Source organism: Festucalex cinctus, chromosome 21, assembly GCF_051991245.1.
Source record: "Festucalex cinctus isolate MCC-2025b chromosome 21, RoL_Fcin_1.0, whole genome shotgun sequence".
NCBI classification, from domain to species: domain Eukaryota; kingdom Metazoa; phylum Chordata; class Actinopteri; order Syngnathiformes; family Syngnathidae; genus Festucalex; species Festucalex cinctus.
In genome coordinates this window covers 1095426-1116125 of record NC_135431.1, presented here as the reverse complement: position 1 = coordinate 1116125, position 20700 = coordinate 1095426, and the positions used below count along the sequence as shown (strand labels likewise).

The 20700-nt window shown below is 45.2% G+C and overlaps 2 protein-coding genes across 8 annotated transcripts; one reads left to right on the top strand and one right to left on the bottom strand.

Moving 5' to 3' along the window:
* Positions 1 to 287: 287 nt before the first annotated feature.
* cfap61 (cilia and flagella associated protein 61) lies at positions 288 to 13862 on the bottom strand. Of its 7 annotated transcripts, none has more exons than XR_013281396.1 (25): positions 13502 to 13747; positions 13153 to 13340; positions 12931 to 13081; positions 12776 to 12852; positions 12543 to 12610; positions 12271 to 12433; positions 11603 to 11735; positions 10758 to 10979; positions 10578 to 10687; positions 10285 to 10324; positions 10059 to 10195; positions 9853 to 9982; positions 9605 to 9682; positions 9238 to 9444; positions 9017 to 9145; positions 8115 to 8242; positions 6254 to 6346; positions 5871 to 6039; positions 5423 to 5600; positions 3878 to 5052; positions 3473 to 3794; positions 2559 to 2922; positions 1185 to 1269; positions 733 to 1118; positions 344 to 657 (listed from the first exon to the last, which is right to left on the bottom strand). XR_013281396.1 is itself a non-coding variant. In XM_077511468.1 (25 exons), exons 3-25 carry the CDS (start codon positions 13296 to 13298, stop codon positions 966 to 968), a joined length of 4458 nt encoding a protein of 1485 aa, XP_077367594.1. In that variant the 5' UTR covers positions 13299 to 13340; positions 13502 to 13597; positions 13732 to 13862; the 3' UTR covers positions 344 to 965. The 7 variants fall into 7 exon arrangements, 6 of the variants coding, with proteins under 6 accessions (XP_077367598.1, XP_077367595.1, XP_077367596.1 ...); XM_077511468.1 differs by having other exon boundaries at positions 344 to 1118; positions 13502 to 13597; positions 13732 to 13862; XM_077511467.1 differs by having other exon boundaries at positions 344 to 1118; positions 13502 to 13597; positions 13738 to 13834.
* A 76-nt stretch (positions 13863 to 13938) lies between these two features.
* On the top strand, positions 13939 to 20644 carry crnkl1 (crooked neck pre-mRNA splicing factor 1). Its single transcript, XM_077511473.1, has 14 exons — positions 13939 to 14111; positions 14250 to 14402; positions 14474 to 14565; positions 14695 to 14853; positions 14942 to 15108; positions 15525 to 15703; positions 16003 to 16173; positions 16253 to 16444; positions 17639 to 17698; positions 17771 to 17851; positions 17926 to 18165; positions 18709 to 18810; positions 18892 to 19149; positions 20181 to 20644. The coding sequence occupies exons 1-14, from the start codon at positions 14064 to 14066 to the stop codon at positions 20547 to 20549; spliced, it is 2271 nt and encodes a 756-aa protein (XP_077367599.1). The 5' UTR covers positions 13939 to 14063; the 3' UTR covers positions 20550 to 20644.
* Positions 20645 to 20700: the final 56 nt, after the last annotated feature.

Below are 20700 nucleotides of genomic sequence, written 5' to 3'. Positions count from 1 at the left end.
ATCATCGTGGGGACTTCTGATTGACAAAATGCCTTTCCCTACGCTCAACCATCCAAAATGATTGCCTACCCCCATTCCTTACCCGAACTTCAACCATAACCCAATCCAAACCTTAACTCTAAAACCAAGTCTTGACCGTCAAAAAGAGCACCAAAATGTGCCCGCAATTTCAAGTCGGTCCCCACAAAGGTAGATAAACCTGGGAAAACACGGCTGGTATATATATGGGCCCCACAATGTAGCAAAGACAGAGAGGAACACACACGTGATGTGGACCCGGGCACGCGCCACCGCAGCTTGCTTGTACGCTTGGATGACATCCAAATGCGCGTGCGCATTTAAGAGTCGTCTTAAATAATGAATTGACATCTGTTTGTTTATTCAAATCTTTCAAATAAACACATTTCAAGTTTTAAACAGGAATCCGCCTTCTCATAAGCTCAATCTTGTTCATAATAATATAAAAAATGATTAGCGATAGACCGACGCCAGGGTTACCTGTTTGACATCTATTAAACACGACACAAAAAAGTAGAGAAGAAAGACACTCAGTTCAGGGCTGGCGAGAGGAGAGGAACTGACTGACACAATTCACTCCTGCACTCTCTGAAGATTCCTCTCCTCACCCACGCCCCGAGTTCCATGGGTGTTCCAACCCTAAAAAATGCAAATGCAAGGCTGAGTACACGTGTGGTCAAGTTTGCAATCATTTCTTAACAGAAAACAGGCGACCTCAGCAGACTGGCTCCAACCATTCTGCTGCCTTCAGTTTTTTGAGTCATCTTCACATCGCCAGGCTATGTGAATGTGAGCTGGAACAGAGCAAAGCATTCTTCATTGCAGCAAATGTCTACAATGATTCATACTACAACCGATATGGCTTTTTCAAGGCCGATACTGATACCGATTATTAGTAGTCAATAACCGATATTTCAAGCCGATATTCGATATTGGTGACCATGAGGTCACAAGTCGCCGGGGCAGGTGAACATGGGCAGCAGGTTGCGGTTAAAAGACAAATATTTGGCGGCGTTGATCCTCAACGCCGCGTTGCCGGAGGGGTCCTTCATCAGGTCCCGAGGGGGGCCGGCGCTCGAAAACTCCTCGCCACTGTCAACCTGCGGGCGATGGAGCCGGTCGGCGAGGGTTCGGGTAAAAAAAAAAGTCGGGGGGACGTGACGAACCTTGACGTCGCCCTGAAGAAGCTCCTCCTCAAAGTCGGAGAAACGGTCGTGAAAGATGGCCAAACACCAACTCTGCCGGAAGAAGCTGAAACCAAAAATGTCGTTGAAATCCAGTTCAAAGATTATTATTTTTTTTTCTAATGAAACGGGTGACCTGCTTCTGATTATTTCAACGTAAATGACCCCCTCCTCCCCCTCCCAGACATGGCCACCTATTGTCACCCCGCCTTCTAATCTGTTTATGCATCCCCCCCCCCCAATCTGTCTTGATGGATGGCACAGGCGGAACAAAACAAAAGCACCTACCCCCCCAAGCGCACAACAACGCCGCCCGCCCCCTTTGCCAAACAACCGTAAAGTCATTGTGGGGGCTGACGGGTCATCAGCAGCAATTAAAAACATTGATTGACCACTCAGGCTGGGCAGGCGGGGCGCGCGTGTGCGCGCCTCGGTCTTTGCTACATTGTGGGGCCCATACTAGGGATGTAACCATATCCAAACATCACGATTATGATATAATCACAATATTGTGGGGAGATTGGCGATATTAAAAAAAAAAAAAAACACAATATTGTACAGCAATGAAAAATATTCTATAAATATTATATATAAAAATAATAAATATGTATGTATTGAGGCACTTACTCAACTTACACAATCATATTACTTTCCCCTTCATCTGACCATTTTAAATGTTGTATAAGGGCCAAAACATGCCTTGTGAAAATTAAACTGCACTAAAACTATCCACCAGGGGGTGCTAGAACTGCACAAATGGAAATCAACCTCACTTTTTTTTTTTTTAACAGATGTGCTGCTTTTAATATGGTGACATGACGACGATGATATATTGTGGGAGATTGAATATCGCGATATTGCCAGTATCGTTACATCCCTACTAGGGGTGTGAATTGCCTAGTACCTGACGATTCGATTCTTATCAAGATTCATAGGTCACAATTCGATTCGATACCGATTAATCCCGATACAAATTTATAAGCCGATTGTTGCAATTGTTTTTTTTAATTCAAATTTAGAAAATACTAATCAGTAAATGTTTCCAGTGTAAGATTTGTATGAAAATGTATTATTTCATGTTTGAACAGCATTGAAATAAAATATTAATATGTTCCATGAATATAACATTCTTTCATGCTTAAGGTGTGAACCCCAAGACGTTTTGGTTAATATTTTTCCATCAAAAATGGATGTTTAAAAATAGATTTGGCCGCTTATTGAATACACGCGGTTTAACTACCTTTGCGGGGACCAAGTTAAAATTGTGGGGACATTTTGAGGTACATGCAAGTTCAAACCTCTTTTTGAGGGTGAAGCAACAAACGAAAGCAACAGCTTTAGTAAAGCGAGCGTAACCTGTAGAGGTCGTCGATCTGCTGCAGGCGCAACCTGACCAGCAGCTGTCCGAGGAGTTGTTGGTGTTTGCCGTACAGACATATCAGGTTGTTTACGGGCAGCGGCTTGGAGGACAAACAGGTGAGAGTCTTCACCACCTGGTTCCGGTCCAGATGCAAGCAGAAGTAGTCGCCGCTCTCCGGGCGACCCGTCACGATGCGGTAGCCCTGCCGATGGAACAAAAACATCCGATGCGCACCTTCGAATGAAGACGACGAACGCCGTGAATCCGGCGGACGTACGTATCCGACGGTAGATCCTTGCGGGCCGCCGGCGACCGGTTTGGTCACATGCAGATAGTTTAACAGTCCTGGTAACTTCCCACCTGCGCAAAACATACGTTAATATTTTTTAAATCCACCAACCCGAGGGAAAAATGAGCAATTTTGAAAAATGTTGTGTCCCTCACGTGTTCTTTGGCAGCTGAAGCGTGTTTAACCTTCATGTGACCTTGGGTGCGTGTGCATGTGAGTGTGTGTGGAGGCTCGTCACAATGAGAGCGGCCTGGAGGACGTGCACTCACAGCCACTTCATTAGGAACACAATTTCATGACACTCGATCCAAACATTGAGCCGTTTACAAAGATAATAATGTTCACTATTCATGTAAGAAGCTCTACTTTGTGTTGCACCATACGGAGAAGTGTTTATTATTTTCATGTTGACCATGATAATGACTGAATGTTTACGATTGTTTCCATGTGATGATACTATCGTTTTTTTTAATGGGTTTAAAATGGATGGATGGATGATGGGAAAAGTATATACAGGGTGACACAAAAAAAACAACAACAATCAAACAAAAACAATCCAATAAAACAAAGAGTCTGTATGTATTGGTAAGCTCATACGAAGCGAGTCGCGTTGACACGCACCTTGGATCTTGGGCTGATTGTAAATAGGAACGAGGCGGTCCTTGGCGTTGGGTGTCACGTGCTCCAAGGTGGGGTCAAAGTGCACCAGCAACTTGGCCGCCAGCTCCTGACCCACCTCCTTGGAGTTGAAGTTGGCGTGCGACCACTCGTCGCTGTGGTACGAGCGGGAGAACTTGGTGAGCGGGCCGGCGGCCCAGATGGCGGCGTCGTTGGTTCGGAAAGCGCCGTCGATGACCAGCCGGCCATCGAACACCAGGAAGGAGCTGTTGATGCTGTTGAAGGCGTCGTAGTCCACGCCTCGGCTGGACAGGTTGAGGAACACCTAGCGGGAAGGCAAAGACGGAAAGACGGAAAATAATCTTGTCATCTATCTAACAACGATATTTGATGTCACATTGGACTTACGCCACAGGGAAGGTGTAGCGGTTCTGAGGCGGTGCTGAAGGTAACGGACGTGAGAGGATCAGGATGGTCGCCGTTGTTCATCTGCATCAGAAGGCAGCCGTGGTGGATGTTGACCTGCGCCTTCTTCATAGCCGCCATCACCGCACTCTCAACCCCCGCGTCGGAAAAGTATAAACCGCTTGTGTCGGAAGTGGGCTCGTTGGATAAGATACTTATGGGAAGTGGGTCAGTGGATTCGCTGGGCTCGGGCGGTGGGTCATTAGTGACGCTGTCAAGCAGTAAGTCAGTACGCGGGTCTGTAGAAGTGTCATTCTCTGGAACCGGGCCACTGCTGACATCAATCTGAGGAGGCGAATATTTGGGGATGTTACTCTGAGGAGGCAACTCGCCGGTGACGTCACTTTCAGGAGGCGACCCATTAAGGACTTCACTTTCAGGAGGCGAATCGTTCCTGACGTCCTCCTCACAAGGCGAATCATTGGTGTCATCAATCTCACGAGGTGAATCGTTGGTGTCATCAATTTCAGTCGATGAATCAGTGGTGATTTCGATTTCAAGAGGCGAATCATTGGTGCCGTCGATCTCAGGAGGAGGGTCAATGGTGGCATCAGTTTCAGAAGGCGGGTCATTGGTGACATCACTCTCACGAGGCGAATCATTAGTGGCGTCACTTTCAGAAGGCAACTCATCGGTGACGTCAGTCTCGGGAAGCGGGTCAGTGGTTACGTCAGTTTCAGGAGTCCGGGGATGGGTGGCCTCACTCTCAGGAGGCGGGTCATTGTTGACATCACTTTGAGGAGGCGAGTCATTGGTGACATTACTCTCACGAGGTGAATCATTGGTGTCTTCACTCTTCCGAGGCGAATCATTGGTGTCTTCACTCTTCCGAGGCGAATCATTGGTGTCCTCACTCTTACGAGGCGAATCATTGGTGACTTCACTCTCACGAGGCGAATCGTTGATGTTGTTGAACTCAGGAGGCAAATCTTTGGTGAGATCACTCTCAGGAGGCAAGTCATTGGTGACGTCACTCTCAGGAGGTGGTGAATCATCGGCTTTGGCACGTTGGGAAGGAGTCAGCACCAGGTGGATGCAGGATCCGCGCACTCCGATCCGGAGTAACATGGCCACGGTGGTGAAGACGTCAAGGCCGTTTCCGTAGACGATGGCGTTATCTGCAGGGTGGCGATGGCGTCAGTGGGATGTTTTCAAGATGGCATATGACTTGAGTCACACTTAAGTCACCAATTTTAGAACTTAACTGGGATGACAACGCTAGTTCTTTGGACTGACTGTACTGAATCACTAAAATCAATTTATAACAAAACAGGGTTTAGCCAATATTTTAAATTGGCAAACGGAGAGAAAAATGACCTTTTACCCAACCCAATCACCAGGTAATCATAAAGGACGATAATCAATCCAATAATCAAGCCTTGGATAACTTTGATCAAGAGCAGAGAAGATCACACCCCACGTTACAGGATAATCAGTCAGGATAATCGTTTTTCTTGAACGACTGCGCTTGCATGTGTGCATGTGTACCTTTCCTCCTCACAATGTTTTCCAGCAGCCAGCTTCGAGCCGTGTTGCAGTCGTGTGGATCGTTTAGGGTGAAGAAATTGGAGGGCACGGTGCCGGTGTACCTGGGGGGAAAAGACGGCTCCTCTTGCTGGTTATTTGTGTCGGGCTGGTCCTGATACAGTTGCGGCGGACACGGCACCTACGCAAACAACAAGCACTAACTAGTCAACATTTAACGTTCAAGAAAAAACTATGTGAACCCTTTGAATGATCCGGATTTCTGCAAAAATAACAACCTCGTGGTTGAGGCTCAGTCAAATGTTTCCTGTAGTTGCAGATCCCACCTAGGGAAGTCCCATTTACGACCAATTTCCACAGAAATTCAGGTCATTCCATCGGCTCACATACTTTTTCACATAGCTGTGTGTAGTACATTTATTTATATGAATGACATGACAAAAGAAGTGACCTGGTACTGCAGGCCGGTGCAGAGGACGAGGTAATCGTAGGGAATCCTGGCGCCAGTGGATACTACCACATGTTTGGACTTCCTGTTGATGGCGACCATCTTGGCGGAGACTTCGGCCACGCAGGAGCGCAGCGGCAGCTGCGCCCTGTCTCTGCTGCTGTAGGCGTGGCTGCAGGGGGGCGGAACGACGCAATCAGAACACAAGTGGTGCTGTTGGGCAGTTCACCGTAACGATGCCTTTACTTCCAGGCGGCAAAAATCGAAGCATTACACCACTGATGCCATTTTTCTTCGATCCACAGCCTCACCTGGTTCAATGATAGGCGGCTCTTTTGATGCTGAAATGTCGTTTCAAACGTTTTGAAAAAGCCGAGTCCACTTGCCTGGTAGATAGGAACTTGACGCCCGCCACGGCGCAGTCGGCAGGGAACCCGTGCGTGGAGATGAGGGTGAGGTTGTTGAATCTCAGGTGAGGGCTGCACATATAATGGAAATGTTAGTCCATCCATCCACTTTCCGGGCCGCTTTTCCTCACAAGGGTCTCGGGGATGCTGGAGCCTATCCCAGCTAGCTTTGGGCATTAGGCGGGGTACACCCTGAACTGGTTGTCAGCCAATTGTAGGGGAGACCAACCAATCACACTCACAATCGCACCTACGGACAATTTAGAGTGTTCAGTTAACCTGCCAAGCATGTCTTTGGAATGTGGGAGGAAACCAGAGTACCCGGAGAAAACCCACGCAAGCACGGGGAGAACGGAAGGCCAGGAAGGCCTTACTTTGTACTACAACAGGACTTGGGCTGCAATTGATGATGTTTCACAAGATGACAGTACATAAGAACAGACGAACGCAAATCGTGAACCGGCTTTTGAGTTGTACCCGGATTCGCGGGTTTCATTTGTTCCATGACTGAGCTAGTAACTCATTCATTTGCAGCTGTACAAAGGTGCCGCCCAAACAAATGTTTCAACTTTCAAACTACAATTGATTCATGATGATAAAAAAAATACTAAATATTGATGTTAATCCCATCATGATCAGACAATGAGCACAGCCCGATTGCGACGCATTAATCTGCAGCAGAAGGACAACGGTGGCACGTGATGGCCGCTCGCATGCAAATGAGGCGGCGCAGCGTTATCAGCTGCGAACAGACGGCCGGCGTGACCCCACAACCCAGCTCTTTATTTGTCTGACCTTGTCACGGAGAGGAGCGGGGTGGGATATAAGGGGTACTGGGGTTGGGGGAGATCTGCAGTGCACGGTTAGGCCTGTTCCAATATATAGTGGCTGAAATAGGTTGTTAGACTATCACTAACTTTTTTTTCTTTTTTTTTTACAATGGACCTTAGTTACCTAAAATGTGATCATCCAGTAGGGAATTTGTGAATGATTCAGAACCCAGCCTTAGCGTTGATTCTGGACTGCTGGTGGTTTGGGCCAGCCCGACACGAAGGTCCCCATAGGCCCGCACTAAGCCACCATTCGCCCTGGCATCATTTGGGCGTACACTAACGGCCTCATTAGTCAACTCGTTAACGGCGGCAAACACGAGCGCTGACAGCCACACAGTGGAGGCTAATTAAAAGGCGGGCCAGCGCTGGACACGCTCGCCACCAAAAACAGCCGGGCAACGTGCCAACTCCTTGCCGGCCGAGCACTCAACTCGAGCACCCACCCTCTTGCCTGCCAGCTATCAGATGCCCCTTCGTCCTTACAGAAAACACCGGATGCTACGCTTGAGTCAACTAAAATACATCATATTCACTGATGATTATTGAACGTATTAATGTGTGCAGATTGCAGATGTGTTTTGCTAGACAGAAGTGCACTGTTGGGAATAAATGAATACACTAGAATTTAGGTTGTACGTCTAGGTCAGTGCTTTTAATCACTTTTTGCTTCTTAAAGGACGAGATAATTGACTGACAAATTGACAGACGGGATTAGATGCATCAAGCTGTGGTCAGACTGCATGTTTACACTTGTGGTGCATTGTGGGGGGTTGTTGATCATCACTGTCACTTCATGCACACCAGCACGGCCTAGTTTACACTCTCGGCGAACGTGACCCACAGATGGTGCGGTGCGGGTGCTAATGGGGTTAATAGCCACCAGCAGTAAATCTTTGCCTGGGGCGTCCAATCAGAACGATCTGACTTTGGCTGATAGCTCCAGCAACGAGCGGCAGAGATTCTCCTGACAAACGACTTTACAAACGTGATTTTCGAGGCCCACGCACCAGAAACAAAGCACCTCGAGGAAGGACAGGCCCGTGTCCGACGCGCCCACCAGGACGATCCTGGCGTTGACCGTGACCTTCGGTTCCATGGTCAGCTTGCGGCTGATGAGGTTTAGAGCAAACGGAGCCTGAGTGACAAAAAAATGAAACAAAAACAGGTCATCAACGTGGCTTTTTTTTTTTTTTTTTTAAGTTTAACCACAAGCCACCATTGTGAAATGGTGTCATTTTTAAGTGACCGTCATGTCAAGTGTAAGTGCAAGCATGTAGGCGAGGCGAGGTGAGTGATCAATTCTGGCTCGCGCTGATCAAGACTTCCTGCAAGGATTTTGAGGGCCAGCGGGGATGAGACGAGCGCTGAGGAGCAGCTTCCATAGTCTCATTGTGAGCAACACCTTCCGTTGTTGTTGTAATTTGTGCGCAACACAATAGCGCTTTGACTTTGATTCAACGACACAAGCGCTTATTGCTTATCTGCACACCAGCAGGGCAGGCGGGCACTCGGGCTTCCAACAAAACATGTCAACCTGCACGCTGGGCTTAAATATTGACTTCACATTAAAGTCAATCACATAACAAAAAAAACAGATGTGACTCCTGTCTTTATTCCTGTAGCTTTTTCCCGGGGTTGGCAAAATTCATCTCAGCAACTGAATAGAAGTGAATCTTTGCAACTGTGATGACAAACCCCATAGGCCTACATTTGGTGTTGGCATGGCTCAGTGGTAGAGTGGTTGTCTCCCAATCGGGAGGTTGTGGATACGATCCTCAGCCCTTGTGACCACGTCAATTTGTCCTTGAGTCAGTTACAGAACTGTCTAGACTCTTCAGGGAGACCTTGCTGATATCTATACAACGTCCATCCAAACAAGTCAAACTTGGTTTGCAAATGTTCAGCCTACCTGTTCGTCAGTGATGCACCTGGCAGGCGCGTTGGCTCCGAGCTCCTTGAGGGGGTAGATGATCTGACGGCGAGGACGCACGGGTACGGCGCAGTCCAGGATAAAGTCCAGATGATGCACGCAGCAGTCCTGTGAGCACAAGTGCAAACGCTGGAATCCGAACCCGTTCTCCGGGGGGAGATTGGCGGAAGTGCGGCCGCGGCGGAGAGCGTCCGCCGCACCTCCTGGGCCAGGCTGAGCGGGTACACGCGGTGGTAGAGGTTGGACTTGCGGGCCTGTCGGAGCGTCTCCTTGAAGAAATGTCGGCTGAAGTGCTGGAAGCAGCGGTGGAGCACGAAGTGGCGCAGCCGAGCGTGTTCGTGGTCACCGTGATGGCTGTAGTAGATGAAGTTCTCGATGTTGTAGCGGGCTCGGATGTACTCCAGGTCCTGACGGGGCCACAACAATCTTTTTTTTTTTTTTTCTTAAATATGACTTTTATTCCTCACAATACAATTTGGCAGCTTTTTAATTCCTATGCGTACGTTATTGATGTTTAACTGGCATTAGGTTTGCCAGTAGTTTAATAAAAATGAAACAAACGTGTACCTCCTCGTCTTTGATGATCAGCGTCCCTACCACGGACCCGTCCACGTCGGCCACAAAGGCCTGCGGAGGATGCTCGGCCTATGGGGAAACTTATGTCAGGTCAGTGTGTGCAGTAATTCGGAATGTGTTGGACTTGGAACAGCGACTGTTGGAAGAAGAAGCTCAACCCAATCATTGCCACTTTGGTTCCCTGGCTAAAAGTAAGGGACTTTCCAATGCATCAGGGTCCGTCAGTTGCGTGTACCAACCTTGTCCATTTGGTTGCTGAAGATGAGGTCCAGATCCTGTAGCAGGGCATCTCTTCCCATCTTCACGCCGCTCACCAGGTCGGCAACGGCGTCCCTGTCGGACTCCACCGCCGCTCGCACTTTGACGCCCCTGCAAGAACATCCCAGAATACGTCACGTCACGTTGACGACGCGCCGGCGAGGTCTCCCGGCCCGACGCGGCCCACCTCAGCCCGTCACGGTGCAGGATGTACAGGTCGGAGGGCAACAGGCTGCCGGGTCGCGGAGGAACTCTCAGGAAGTTCTGCAGGAGCGGGAAGTCCGGCGACAACGTCGGGACGGTGATGGTGCAGAAGTCCAGATCCTGACGGACGTTTTCCGGCAGATTGTTACGTTACTTGCATGTTACGTTACTGTTACATTGTTGAGTTGTCGTTGTTGAGCCGTGCTTACTGGGAAGACTTGGAATATGTACGGAATCAAGTCCAATGAGCTGGAAGAGAAATAGAGAAGAAGGAGTGAAACAATGTTTGGGCCAAGCTGCTGGTCGCCATGGCAACACAACTGCCTCCCATCAGCTCAGGACCAGCTGGTGTAGTCGACGGACATGTGACCTTTGACGGAGAGGACCATCAAACTGCACATCTTTACTTCCACCTCCACTTGTTCTCAAGGTCAGGAAGATATTCCCAGGAAAAATAAACAAAAAAAACAAAAACAAAAAAAGAGTCTGTTCCTGACCTCACCTTATCTCGTAGTTCTTCTCCGAGAAGAAGAACTGGATGCAGAAGGCATTGGGTTCCCCTGAGGTTTCTTCAGATGATGAAGAAGACAGAACCTCCTCCTCGTCATCCTCCTGAGGACAACAGTCGGTCAAAATGATCACATTCTTCTACTAATACCATTTATTAAAGGTCCGTTTAAACCTGGGATTCTTGTTCTTCTTCTGCATCGGTTTCATCTAATGGTTCTTCCTGCGGTTCTTCTGGCGGTTTCTCTGCTTGGTCAGGATGAGGATCAGCCTCGTCCTCGTCATCCTGCTTGGCTTTGCACAAGCCGCCAAAATGCTTCAGGTTGAAATGTTCCTGCAACCGCCTCACGTCCACCTCGGCAGTCACGCTGATGAAACCGGTGATGGTGCCGTCGCACTGCCGGGACCACGACAGACAACATTCAGGCCTCGTTTCCTTTTGACAACCTTTCAGGCTTGCTTGTGGCCTCCGCCTGTTCGTGACATACTGTGCTGTCGTGTATGTTGCCAGCAGGAAAAAGAAGAAAAAAAACCTGGCAGGATTGTGACGCCCCGTCAGAGCGTCAGGCGAGTGCCAGCGGCGATGCACAAACGCTCGAGTACCTGGTATCTGGCTCGCCGTGTATTTTTTTTGAGAATTTGATTGATTTTAATTTTGAAAGAAAACTCGTACCATTTATTTACCATACCTAAATCGCTATTTTTTTTTTTTCATTTTGTACTACAGGTGCGCATCGCTCCTCAAAAGACGATTTGATATGTGGGGTGTGAAATTCTGCGATTGGCTGGCGACCGGTTCATGGTGTACCCCGCCTCCCGCACCGTTGACAGCAGCGATAGGCTCCAGCACCCTCGTGAGGATAATCGGTTAGGAAATGAATGGGCGAGAAACTATTCAAGGACGATTCAATATATATGTATGTGTGTGTGTATATATATATATATATATATATATATATATATATATATATATATAAATAATAATAATAAAGCTCATGAGCATGTGAGACAACAACGCACCTCGCACACGGCGGCGTGGTTGTTCTCGTCCTGGGCCTCGATGAGCTCGGACAGGAAGTACGGCCGATGCATGACCGTCAGTATGTTGGTCTGCTGAGCCATGATGTGCATGACGTCATCGTGGTCCTCAACCCTGGCAACACACACACACAACGTTTTGATTGAATACTTGAAAATCAATGTGTGCCCAATTGGTGGAACGTTAAGACATGTGTCCACACAAATAAAATCAATTGTGCCTACCAGTGGCCAAAAATAATCACTGCAGCAACAACATGCAAAAGCAATCATTTTGCTTGTGTGTGCGTGCGCAACAGGGTTATTATTAATTTTAGTTAGTTTTTATTTGTTTTGAATTTTTTTTTTTTTTTTTATTAGTTTTAGTTGTTTGATAAATGCTTAGTTTTAGTTAGTTTCAGTATTAGTTTTAGTTAGTTTTAATTAGTTTTCAGGGTGGTTTTGTTAGATTTTATTAGTTTTACTTATTTTATAAATGCTTAGTTTTAGTTAGTTTTAGTATTAGTTTTATTATTTTTTATTTAGTTTTAATTAGTTTTCAGCTTGGTTTTGTTGGTTTTTATTAGTTTTAGTTGTTTGATAAATTATTAGTTTTAGTTTAGTTTTAGTTAGTTTCAGTATAACCTCGGTGTGCACTAATGCGGAATGACCTTGCAGGCCGGACAAAAAGTCTTGGACAAAGTCTTCGTCTGTGACACACCGACACTCGCAACTCAGCTGCTGATCTTTCTTCTTCTTCTTCTTCTTCTTCTTCTTCTTCTTCTTGTTCAGGCAGACGCTCCAGAGGCTCCAACAACTCCTCAAGTGCCGCTTCTGCACACATACGCACGCACAGTGAGTTGATAAAAGGGATGAATGAGATTCAAGCTCGGAGCTGTGAGGCAGACGTGTTACCCACTAAAGTCCATTGTGCATTCTTTACCTAAGCGGACAGATGTGGAGCTCAGCAGGCACACAAATTCCAGCTCGGCGGTCGTATCAAACACGGCACTGTGTGACACAAATAATCCGTATCAGCCATTCCCAACAACTGTGCACTTCATTCTGAAATTAATTGTTTACTTTACGACTATTAATGTATCATTGTTGACCCTGAAGGCCCAGGAATCAAAATGCAAAAGCTGCCAATAATGTTTGAAATTGCAGTGAAAGCACCTGACGATGTGCTGAAAGCTTGCGGTGGAGAAGTCGGTCTGGGACACGAACAGATGAAGGAAGAGCGTATTCCACGGCTGAACAACATCAACAGCATTATTACAAATTCCACACACTCAAAACGCTTTTTTTTTTTTTTCCACCAATATTCACACCGTCAAGGCGTCAGCTTTGAAGTGCTTGCAGAGGAAAGTTTCCCAGTGAGGCGGATCAACCAGCGCTGCGGCGGGATGGTCAAAGAAGGACGCGTGGGCCACCACCTCGCCCTCCTCGTTGGCCAAGGTCACCGCCAGGTTGGCCTTCTCCCTGTGCGCCACGTCGAGAAGACCAAAGTCATCACGGCTGTTCTGTTTGGTCAATCGAGGGTTTGTACTTACAGGACTTGAAGGACGTCGATTGGTCCGAAAAGCTCCAAGGCTTCCGGGCTGATGAGACCTTCAATGGCCGCAGCATCCGCACATTCGCTCCTCCTGACGGTTACCCTGGCCACTTGACCTCTGCGTGAGGTTATTGTGTTTTTCATCTTGTCTTCAAACTTCTCTTGCTTCAACTAATAATTTCACACCTGTAACAACAACAAAAACAACAAGACATTAATAATCCTGAATAAAACGTTGGATTGACCTACTTTGTAATTTTATAGCAATTAACTCAACTCGTTGTTCCACGTGACAACAGGAGTTGAGTTTAAAGATAAATTAGTGAGAAAAAAAAACATTTTAGAACCTGCTTTTCTAACTCCTAATGTGTCAATGAGCGCCGAGCCTTCGTTGTCGTCGTTGTTATGGTAACAGGAGGTCGCAACGCATTCTGCTTCCTGTCCTGTTATTTTAAATGGAGTGAGAAAATAACATTTAAAGAAATACAGTACGATCTAAATCCTAGTGTGTCAATGAGATTAAACCGTTCAGATTTTATTTATTTATTTATTTTTAGAAATTAAAAATCATAAATACGGTAACCGGAAGTCGCGAAGCATTCTAGTTCCTGTCAAGACGACGTCATGGATGTTATTTTAAATGGAGTGAGGAAAATAACATTTGAAGAAATACAGTACAATCTAAATGCTACTGTGTCAATAAGATCAAAACTTTCAGATGTGTATTTTTGTAGAAATTAAAAATCATAACTATGGTAACCGGAAGTCGCAAAGCATTCTGGGAACTGTCATGGTGGCTGGCGTGTGTTCTACTACGAAACGTTTCGGCGCCTCTCTGACTTGTTATTGACTTTGTTGGGGGGAATTTTAAATTTTATAATATAGTTTGTGAAACGTTTGTTTGTCAAAATGGCTTCGACGGCGGCTGGCAAGCAGCGAATACCGAAGGTGGCGAAGGTAAAAAAAACAAAAACGCAAACAAGAGTAGGTTGAGCGAAAGCTAATCTAATGCTAATTTTATCAAGCAGCTTTTGGATTTTAGTAGGGGGAAAACATATCAACGAGGTGGCTATTAAATATTTTTATGTGTTTCAGGTGAAGAATAAAGCTCCGGCGGAGGTGCAGATCACCGCCGAGCAGCTTCTCAGGGAGGCAAAAGAACGAGAACTCGAACTTTTGCCGCCGCCACCAAAACAAAAGATCACCGACAAGGAAGAACTCAACGACTACAAGCTGAGGAAGCGGAAGGTGTGCAGCCAAAATCTTCTCGTTGTTTTCCCCCAACAGCTCCTGAGATTTTTTTTTTTTTTACTTTGCAGGCGTTCGAGGATAACATTCGAAAGAACCGCACTATCATCAGTAACTGGATAAAATACGCACAATGGGAGGAAAGCCTGACAGAGATCCAGAGGTAGTTCATCCAAACATTCTTAACATATTTGTTTTTTTTTAACATTAGATATAGTATATTACTTGTTTTTGTCAGTTTCGTTTGCTACCAAACTTCACCGATGATCTCCATCCTGTGCGCCACTTTTAGGGCGCGCTCCATCTACGAGCGCGCGCTGGACGTGGACCACCGCAACGTGACCTTGTGGCTGAAATACGCCGAGATGGAGATGAAGAGTCGGCAGGTGAACCACGCGCGCAACATCTGGGACCGAGCCATCACCATCCTGCCCCGCGTCAACCAGTTCTGGTAAGTAAACCTCCCGAAAGACGACGACGGAGGTGCGTTTCTTCGGCGGGGCCGTTTTTATTTCACAGCGGCTTTTGCTGGGCGGCAGGTACAAGTACACGTACATGGAGGAGATGCTGGGCAACGTGGCGGGCTGCCGGCAGGCGTTTGAGCGCTGGATGGAGTGGGAGCCCGAGGAGCAGGCCTGGCACTCGTACATCAACTTTGAGCTGCGCTACAAGGAGGTGGACAAAGGCCGCAGCATCTACGAGCGATATATCCTTCTGGCGCTCCCATTGGTGTTATTTTTTTTTTCTTTGCGTCTTCTGCTCTCACGCCAGCTAGCGTATGTGCAAGTCTTCCCCAATCACATCCGTATTTGCATCAAACGCCCTTACTCAGTCTTCTTGTTTTTGTTGCTTTATAGTTTTAAAGAAAAAGCAAAAAATATGAGCGTCAATGTCGCTGTCCTTTTTATTATTTTTTTATGGGTGCATCGATCAATCGGGTCAAATGTCTTTAAACGTGTTTATGTAATAACTTTTTTCATATTTTCTTAGTTTCCCTGCCGTAAACACAGATTGAAATTGATTTTGTCGACCATCAGATGTGGTTTTTTTTTTTTTTTTTTAATGCTGAAATTGCTCGATGCATGTATATCGGCGCGGAACTCGTCCTTAACTGGCGCGCACTCGTCATGGTCCACCCGGAGGTGAAGAACTGGATCAAGTACGCTCGCTTCGAGGAGAAGCACGGCTACATCGCTCACAGCAGGAAGGTGTACGAGCGCGCCGTCGAGTTCTTCGGCGAGGAGCACGTGGACGAGAACCTCTTTGTCGCCTTCGCCAAGTTTGAGGAGACGCAGAAGGAGGTCAGTATCTGCACACATTTTTTTATTATTATTTTTTTCCCATATTCCCACGTGACTTTTATTTTGATTTGCATTTTTGCAAGTTTATGTTGTTGTGGATTTCTTTTGGAATTTCTCCTTTATTTGCTGAAAAACTGTTTTTGTGGTCAGGCCAAAACACAACTGTTTTGGCGGCAAATTGGTGTCAAGGAAATATGTTGAAGAGTTTCATTGATTCCTGGTGTTATGAATTGATATTGAGCTATGAAAAGAAATAGTTTGGACTGACCGAGTTTTCCTGACGTTTGTCCGTTGCTCAGTTCGAGCGCGTGCGCGTGATCTACAAGTACGCTTTGGACCGGATCCCCAAGCAGCAGGCCCAGGAGCTGTTCAAGAACTACACCATGTTTGAGAAGAAATTCGGAGACCGGCGGGGGATCGAGGACGTCATCGTCAGTAAAAGGCGCTTCCAGTACGAGGAGGAAGTCAAGGTAAGTAAAGGCGCGACGGGGAAACGCTCGCTTGCGTTGGGTGCGCACGTTTTTATTGCATGGCGTCCTGCTTGCGAAGGCCAACCCGCACAACTACGACGCCTGGTTCGATTATCTGCGGCTGGTGGAGAGCGACGCCGATCCGGACACGGTGCGCGAGGTGTACGAGCGCGCCATCGCCAACGTGCCGCCCATCCAGGAGAAGCGCCACTGGAGGCGCTACATCTACTTGTGGATCAACTACGCCCTCTATGAAGAACTGGAGGTCATGGTGAGTTTGCAGCAGAGTTATTATCTTTTTGGAATTTTCATTTAAAATTGATTTAGTTCTTCACTTATTAACTCCCAGCAGCCATTTTGAGTGAAGCAATTCCCATCGCTCCCCTACTGTTTGACTGGATTTTTGACTGATTTTGCAAGGCCCGCACAATATTGTTTTCTGCTGCTATAAAAACATGAAACCTACCAAAAGAAAGATGAAAGTCTCTTCTTTCATCAGGAAAAAAACTATATTTTTATCTGTTTCGGTTTTGCAGCAATTAGCATTAGAATATAGCTACGTTTCATCGTTATTCACATTCCTGGTGGAAACACTGGCAAAAAGAGCTTGTTGCAAAATGGTCCTGGCTGATCTCTAATACTCTGCTGCCACCTGCTGGCCATTTTTTTGTAATAACTACCATTGCTTTCAGCCACCTCTTCATGTTAGAAGCTGCATCAAAGCCTTCTGTAGGTTCTTGCATAAAACAAAAAACTTTTGGGGAGTGAAGGACAAAGTATTAAAAAACGTGTTTACACGTTTTTGGGTTTGATTGAGTTAATTAGTTTTCAGGGCGGAGCTGTTAGTTTTTATTAGTTTTATTTAATAAATGCTTCTTTAAAAAAAAAAAAAAAGTATATTACTTAATAATAAATTAATAAATCTGCCGTACTTAAAATCACATTTAAAATCATCTCCAAGTACGACAACGAAGGACATTTGTAATCGTAACCTGTCGTTTCAGTTCAAAATAGTTTTTTGTGTTTTAGTTTTTCCATTAGTTTTAGTTGACTAAAATAACCTTGGTGATGACATAACCTGAGCAGTGATATTTTTGCTCACGGTTACGATGCCGTCAGAATTAATGACAGACCGATATGGCTTTTTCAAGGCCAGTACCGATTATTAGTGGTCAAAGATGATAATTGATATTCATTTGTTGTAAAAGACAAAACATTAGTGTCAAAAAATTTTAAAAAAATTGTTCTTTTTCGTTTCATTTTAAACTATATTGAGAGCTTTGTTTCAAAATGCTAAACATTGCAGGGAGCTTTTTTTTTTTTTTAATAAAAGTATTTTTTTCGTTTGTTTTAGTTCACAAAAATAACCATGGATTGTTGTAGCACAGAGCAAGACATTTTTCCTCCGATGGATCTTATTGTAATGATTGAGACACTGTTTTTTTTTTTTTTTTTTTGTGGGCAGGACGAGGAGAGGACAAGGCAAGTGTATCAGGCCTGTTTGGATCTGATCCCTCACAAAAAGGTAATCCGGTCGGATGGCGATAACGGACGGCGAGACTTCACTTGACGGCCTCGCCTCTTTTGTGCGTCTCAGTTCACCTTTGCCAAGATCTGGCTGCTGTACAGTCAGTTTGAGATCCGGCAGAAGAACTTGCAGGGCGCCAGGAAGGTCATGGTACGAACTCGCATTTTTCTTTTTCTTTTTTTGATGTCATAAAGCACGCCAAACACGTTTCTCGGACTGGTCAGGGTACGGCCATCGGCAAATGTCCCAAGAACAAACTGCTGAAGGGCTACATCGAGCTGGAGCTTCAGCTGCGCGAGTTTGACCGCTGCCGCAAGCTGTACGAGAAATATCTGGAGTTTGCGCCCGAGAACTGCACCACCTGGATCAAATTTGCCGAGCTGGAGACCATCCTGGGCGACGTGGACCGGGCGCGGGCCATCTTCGAGCTCGCCATTGGACAGCCGCGCCTGGACATGCCCGAGGTAAAAATGGAACCAACTCAACTTTATTGCAATTTCTCCAGAAATTGCACTTCGTCTATCCTACAATGATATTGTGATTTTTATTCTCCACACTTCTTTGCCACATAACAACTCCTACATAATACTTACATTGTTCACATTTCAATTTTAGTCTTTGGTAATGAATTTAATGCCTAATGGGCATTTGGGGATGATTTTAAATGTGATTTGAAGTTGATTTATTTTTATATGAATGGACGTTTGAAAGTGCGTCACGCGGAAGTGACGTCATCTTGCAGCAGCCAATAGAAAAGCACCTTCTCTTTTTTGAAATATTGCGCACAATACACATTAAAAAAACAAAAAACAAACTCATACTCATACTGAAACTAATAGAACCGCCCTGAAAACTAATTAGAATTAACTTAAAAAAAAAAAAAAAAAAAAAAAGTCAAAACAAACGAAAGTGAAAAATTCCAAAACGAACCGAGCACATGATACGGGCATAAAAAAAACAAAAAAACAAAGAAATGTAAACCCCGTCCGTCCTTGTGTCGTTTTCAGGTTTTGTGGAAGTCCTACATCGACTTTGAGATCGAGCAGGAGGAGTTTGGGAAGACGAGGAGCCTTTACAAACGGCTGCTGCAGCGTACGCAGCACGTCAAGGTGCGTCCTCGTCCCTTCGTTTTGAAAAAACGAGCTTTTCCGTCCTGACTTTTTTTTTTTTTTGCGCAAACCCGGCTCCAGGTTTGGATCAGCTACGCCAAGTTCGAGCTGTCGCTGGAAGGCGGCGGCGGCGGCGAGCGGCTGCGCCGGTGCCGGCAGATCTTCGAGGAGGCCAACAAGAGCCTGAGGAGCTGCGAGGAGAAGGAGGAGCGACTGATGCTGCTGGAGGCCTGGAAGGACTTTGAGGCCCAGTTGGGAGCGGACGGCGACGGCGAGCGCGTCGGGAAGCTGCTGCCCGAGAAGGTCAAGAAGAGGAGGAAGCTCACCGCCGAGGACGGGGTACGACACCTTTTCATCTTCCTGGAAAATCAAACCATTTCCATCACTTCATTACGGTTTATTGGTTACAATGCTTTTTTTTTTCTCTCTCTCTCTTCGGTGGTTTGATTTTATATTAGATTTTTTTTTGTATTTTTATTTTAAAGAAAATGAAAACAATATATATTTATTTTTTTAAAACCATTTTCAGATTTATTTATTTTTATCTCCACCAACCAAAAAAATAAAATAAAAACATCTGATAAATAAATAAGCTTGAATGAATGGATAAAATGTGTATTTAAAAATTATATATTTTTTAAATCTGGGTTTGTAAAAATAATATACATAAAAATATATTTGTCAAAATGAAAAAGAAATGCACATTTTTTCAAAATATATTTTTTCATTTAGACAATTTTTTTTATGTATATTATTTTTACAAACCTAGATTGATTTTTTTTTTTTAAGTACACATTTTATCCATTCATTCAAGCTTATTTGTCAATGTTTTTATTTAAAAAAAAATAAATAATTGGGTTGGCGGGGGTGCAAACTATATTTTTCTGAAAATGGTTTTAAAAAACTACATTTTTGAAGTTTTTATTTAAAAAAAAAAAAAAGTAGTGGTAAACTTTATGTACTGTTGTATATTTTTAAAGATTGTTTTCTACACGTCTATTTTAGTTTTTCAAGTTTTTGAATTTTTTTTCAAAAAAGCTAGTTTTGAAATTAATATTTTTTTTTAAGAAAATGAAAAAATATATGGTTTTAAATTTGGACAAATATATTTTTATGTACCTGCACATTATTTTTATAAACCCAGATTTAAAAAAAATATATATATATTTTTTTTATTATTTTTTAATGCAGTAAAAGCCGTTTAAAAGCCTGTTTGGTATCATCAATGCAGATAAAGCAAATCCCATAAAGGGGGGTAAAAAACAGTAAACCTTGTTCTGAATAATGTTTCTTATCGTGATGAGCAAATGAAATAGAAAAATGTCATTTTTGTCATATTCTTCCTCATGTGATTGCGTTTGCGTGCGCAGTCGGACGCGGGCTGGGAGGAGTACTACGACTACATTTTCCCCGAGGACGCTGCCAACCAGCCCAACCTCAAGCTGCTGGCCATGGCCAAGATGTGGAAGAAGAAGCAACAGACGGCCGACGGCGGCGACGACGACCGAGACCTTCGGGAAAAGGCTGCGAGGAACGACGACGACGAGGACGACGACGACGACGAGGACGCCGACAGCGACGCTGCTGCTGCCAAAGACGTGCCGGACAACTGCGAGGGAAGCAAAACGACGCAAGAAGACAACACGTTTGATGACAGAGACGACAGCAGCAGCAGCGACGACGACGACGAGGTTGACAAAAAGAAGGAAAAGAGCAAAAGTGATGAGGATCAAGATTAGCTTGTTTTGGTTTGATGAGAACTTCAACAGTTTGCTTTTTTTACAACAATAGTTTATTGACAATGTACAGCAATTAAAGACAAAAACAAAACCAATTTTCCCTCTGTGGCTCACTGGCACATTAGAAAGCTTTTGGAGCGTTTACTCGATA

Bases quoted from the DNA above. Each gene is read 5' to 3' on its own strand.
- crnkl1 (XM_077511473.1), top strand. From the start codon at position 14,064: ATGGCTTCGACGGCGGCTGGCAAGCAGCGAATACCGAAGGTGGCGAAG. The intron at 14,854-14,941 runs GTAAGTAAACCT...GCTGGGCGGCAG, and splicing joins CCCCGCGTCAACCAGTTCTG to GTACAAGTACACGTACATGG. The intron at 17,852-17,925 runs GTACGAACTCGC...CGGACTGGTCAG, and splicing joins AGGGCGCCAGGAAGGTCATG to GGTACGGCCATCGGCAAATG.
- cfap61 (XM_077511468.1), bottom strand. From the start codon at position 13,298: ATGAAAAACACAATAACCTCACGCAGAGGTCAAGTGGCCAGGGTAACC. The intron at 12,853-12,930 runs GTGTGAATATTG...GATGTTGTTCAG, and splicing joins TCAAAGCTGACGCCTTGACG to CCGTGGAATACGCTCTTCCT. The intron at 10,325-10,577 runs GTGAGGTCAGGA...TTTCTCTTCCAG, and splicing joins GAGAAGAACTACGAGATAAG to CTCATTGGACTTGATTCCGT.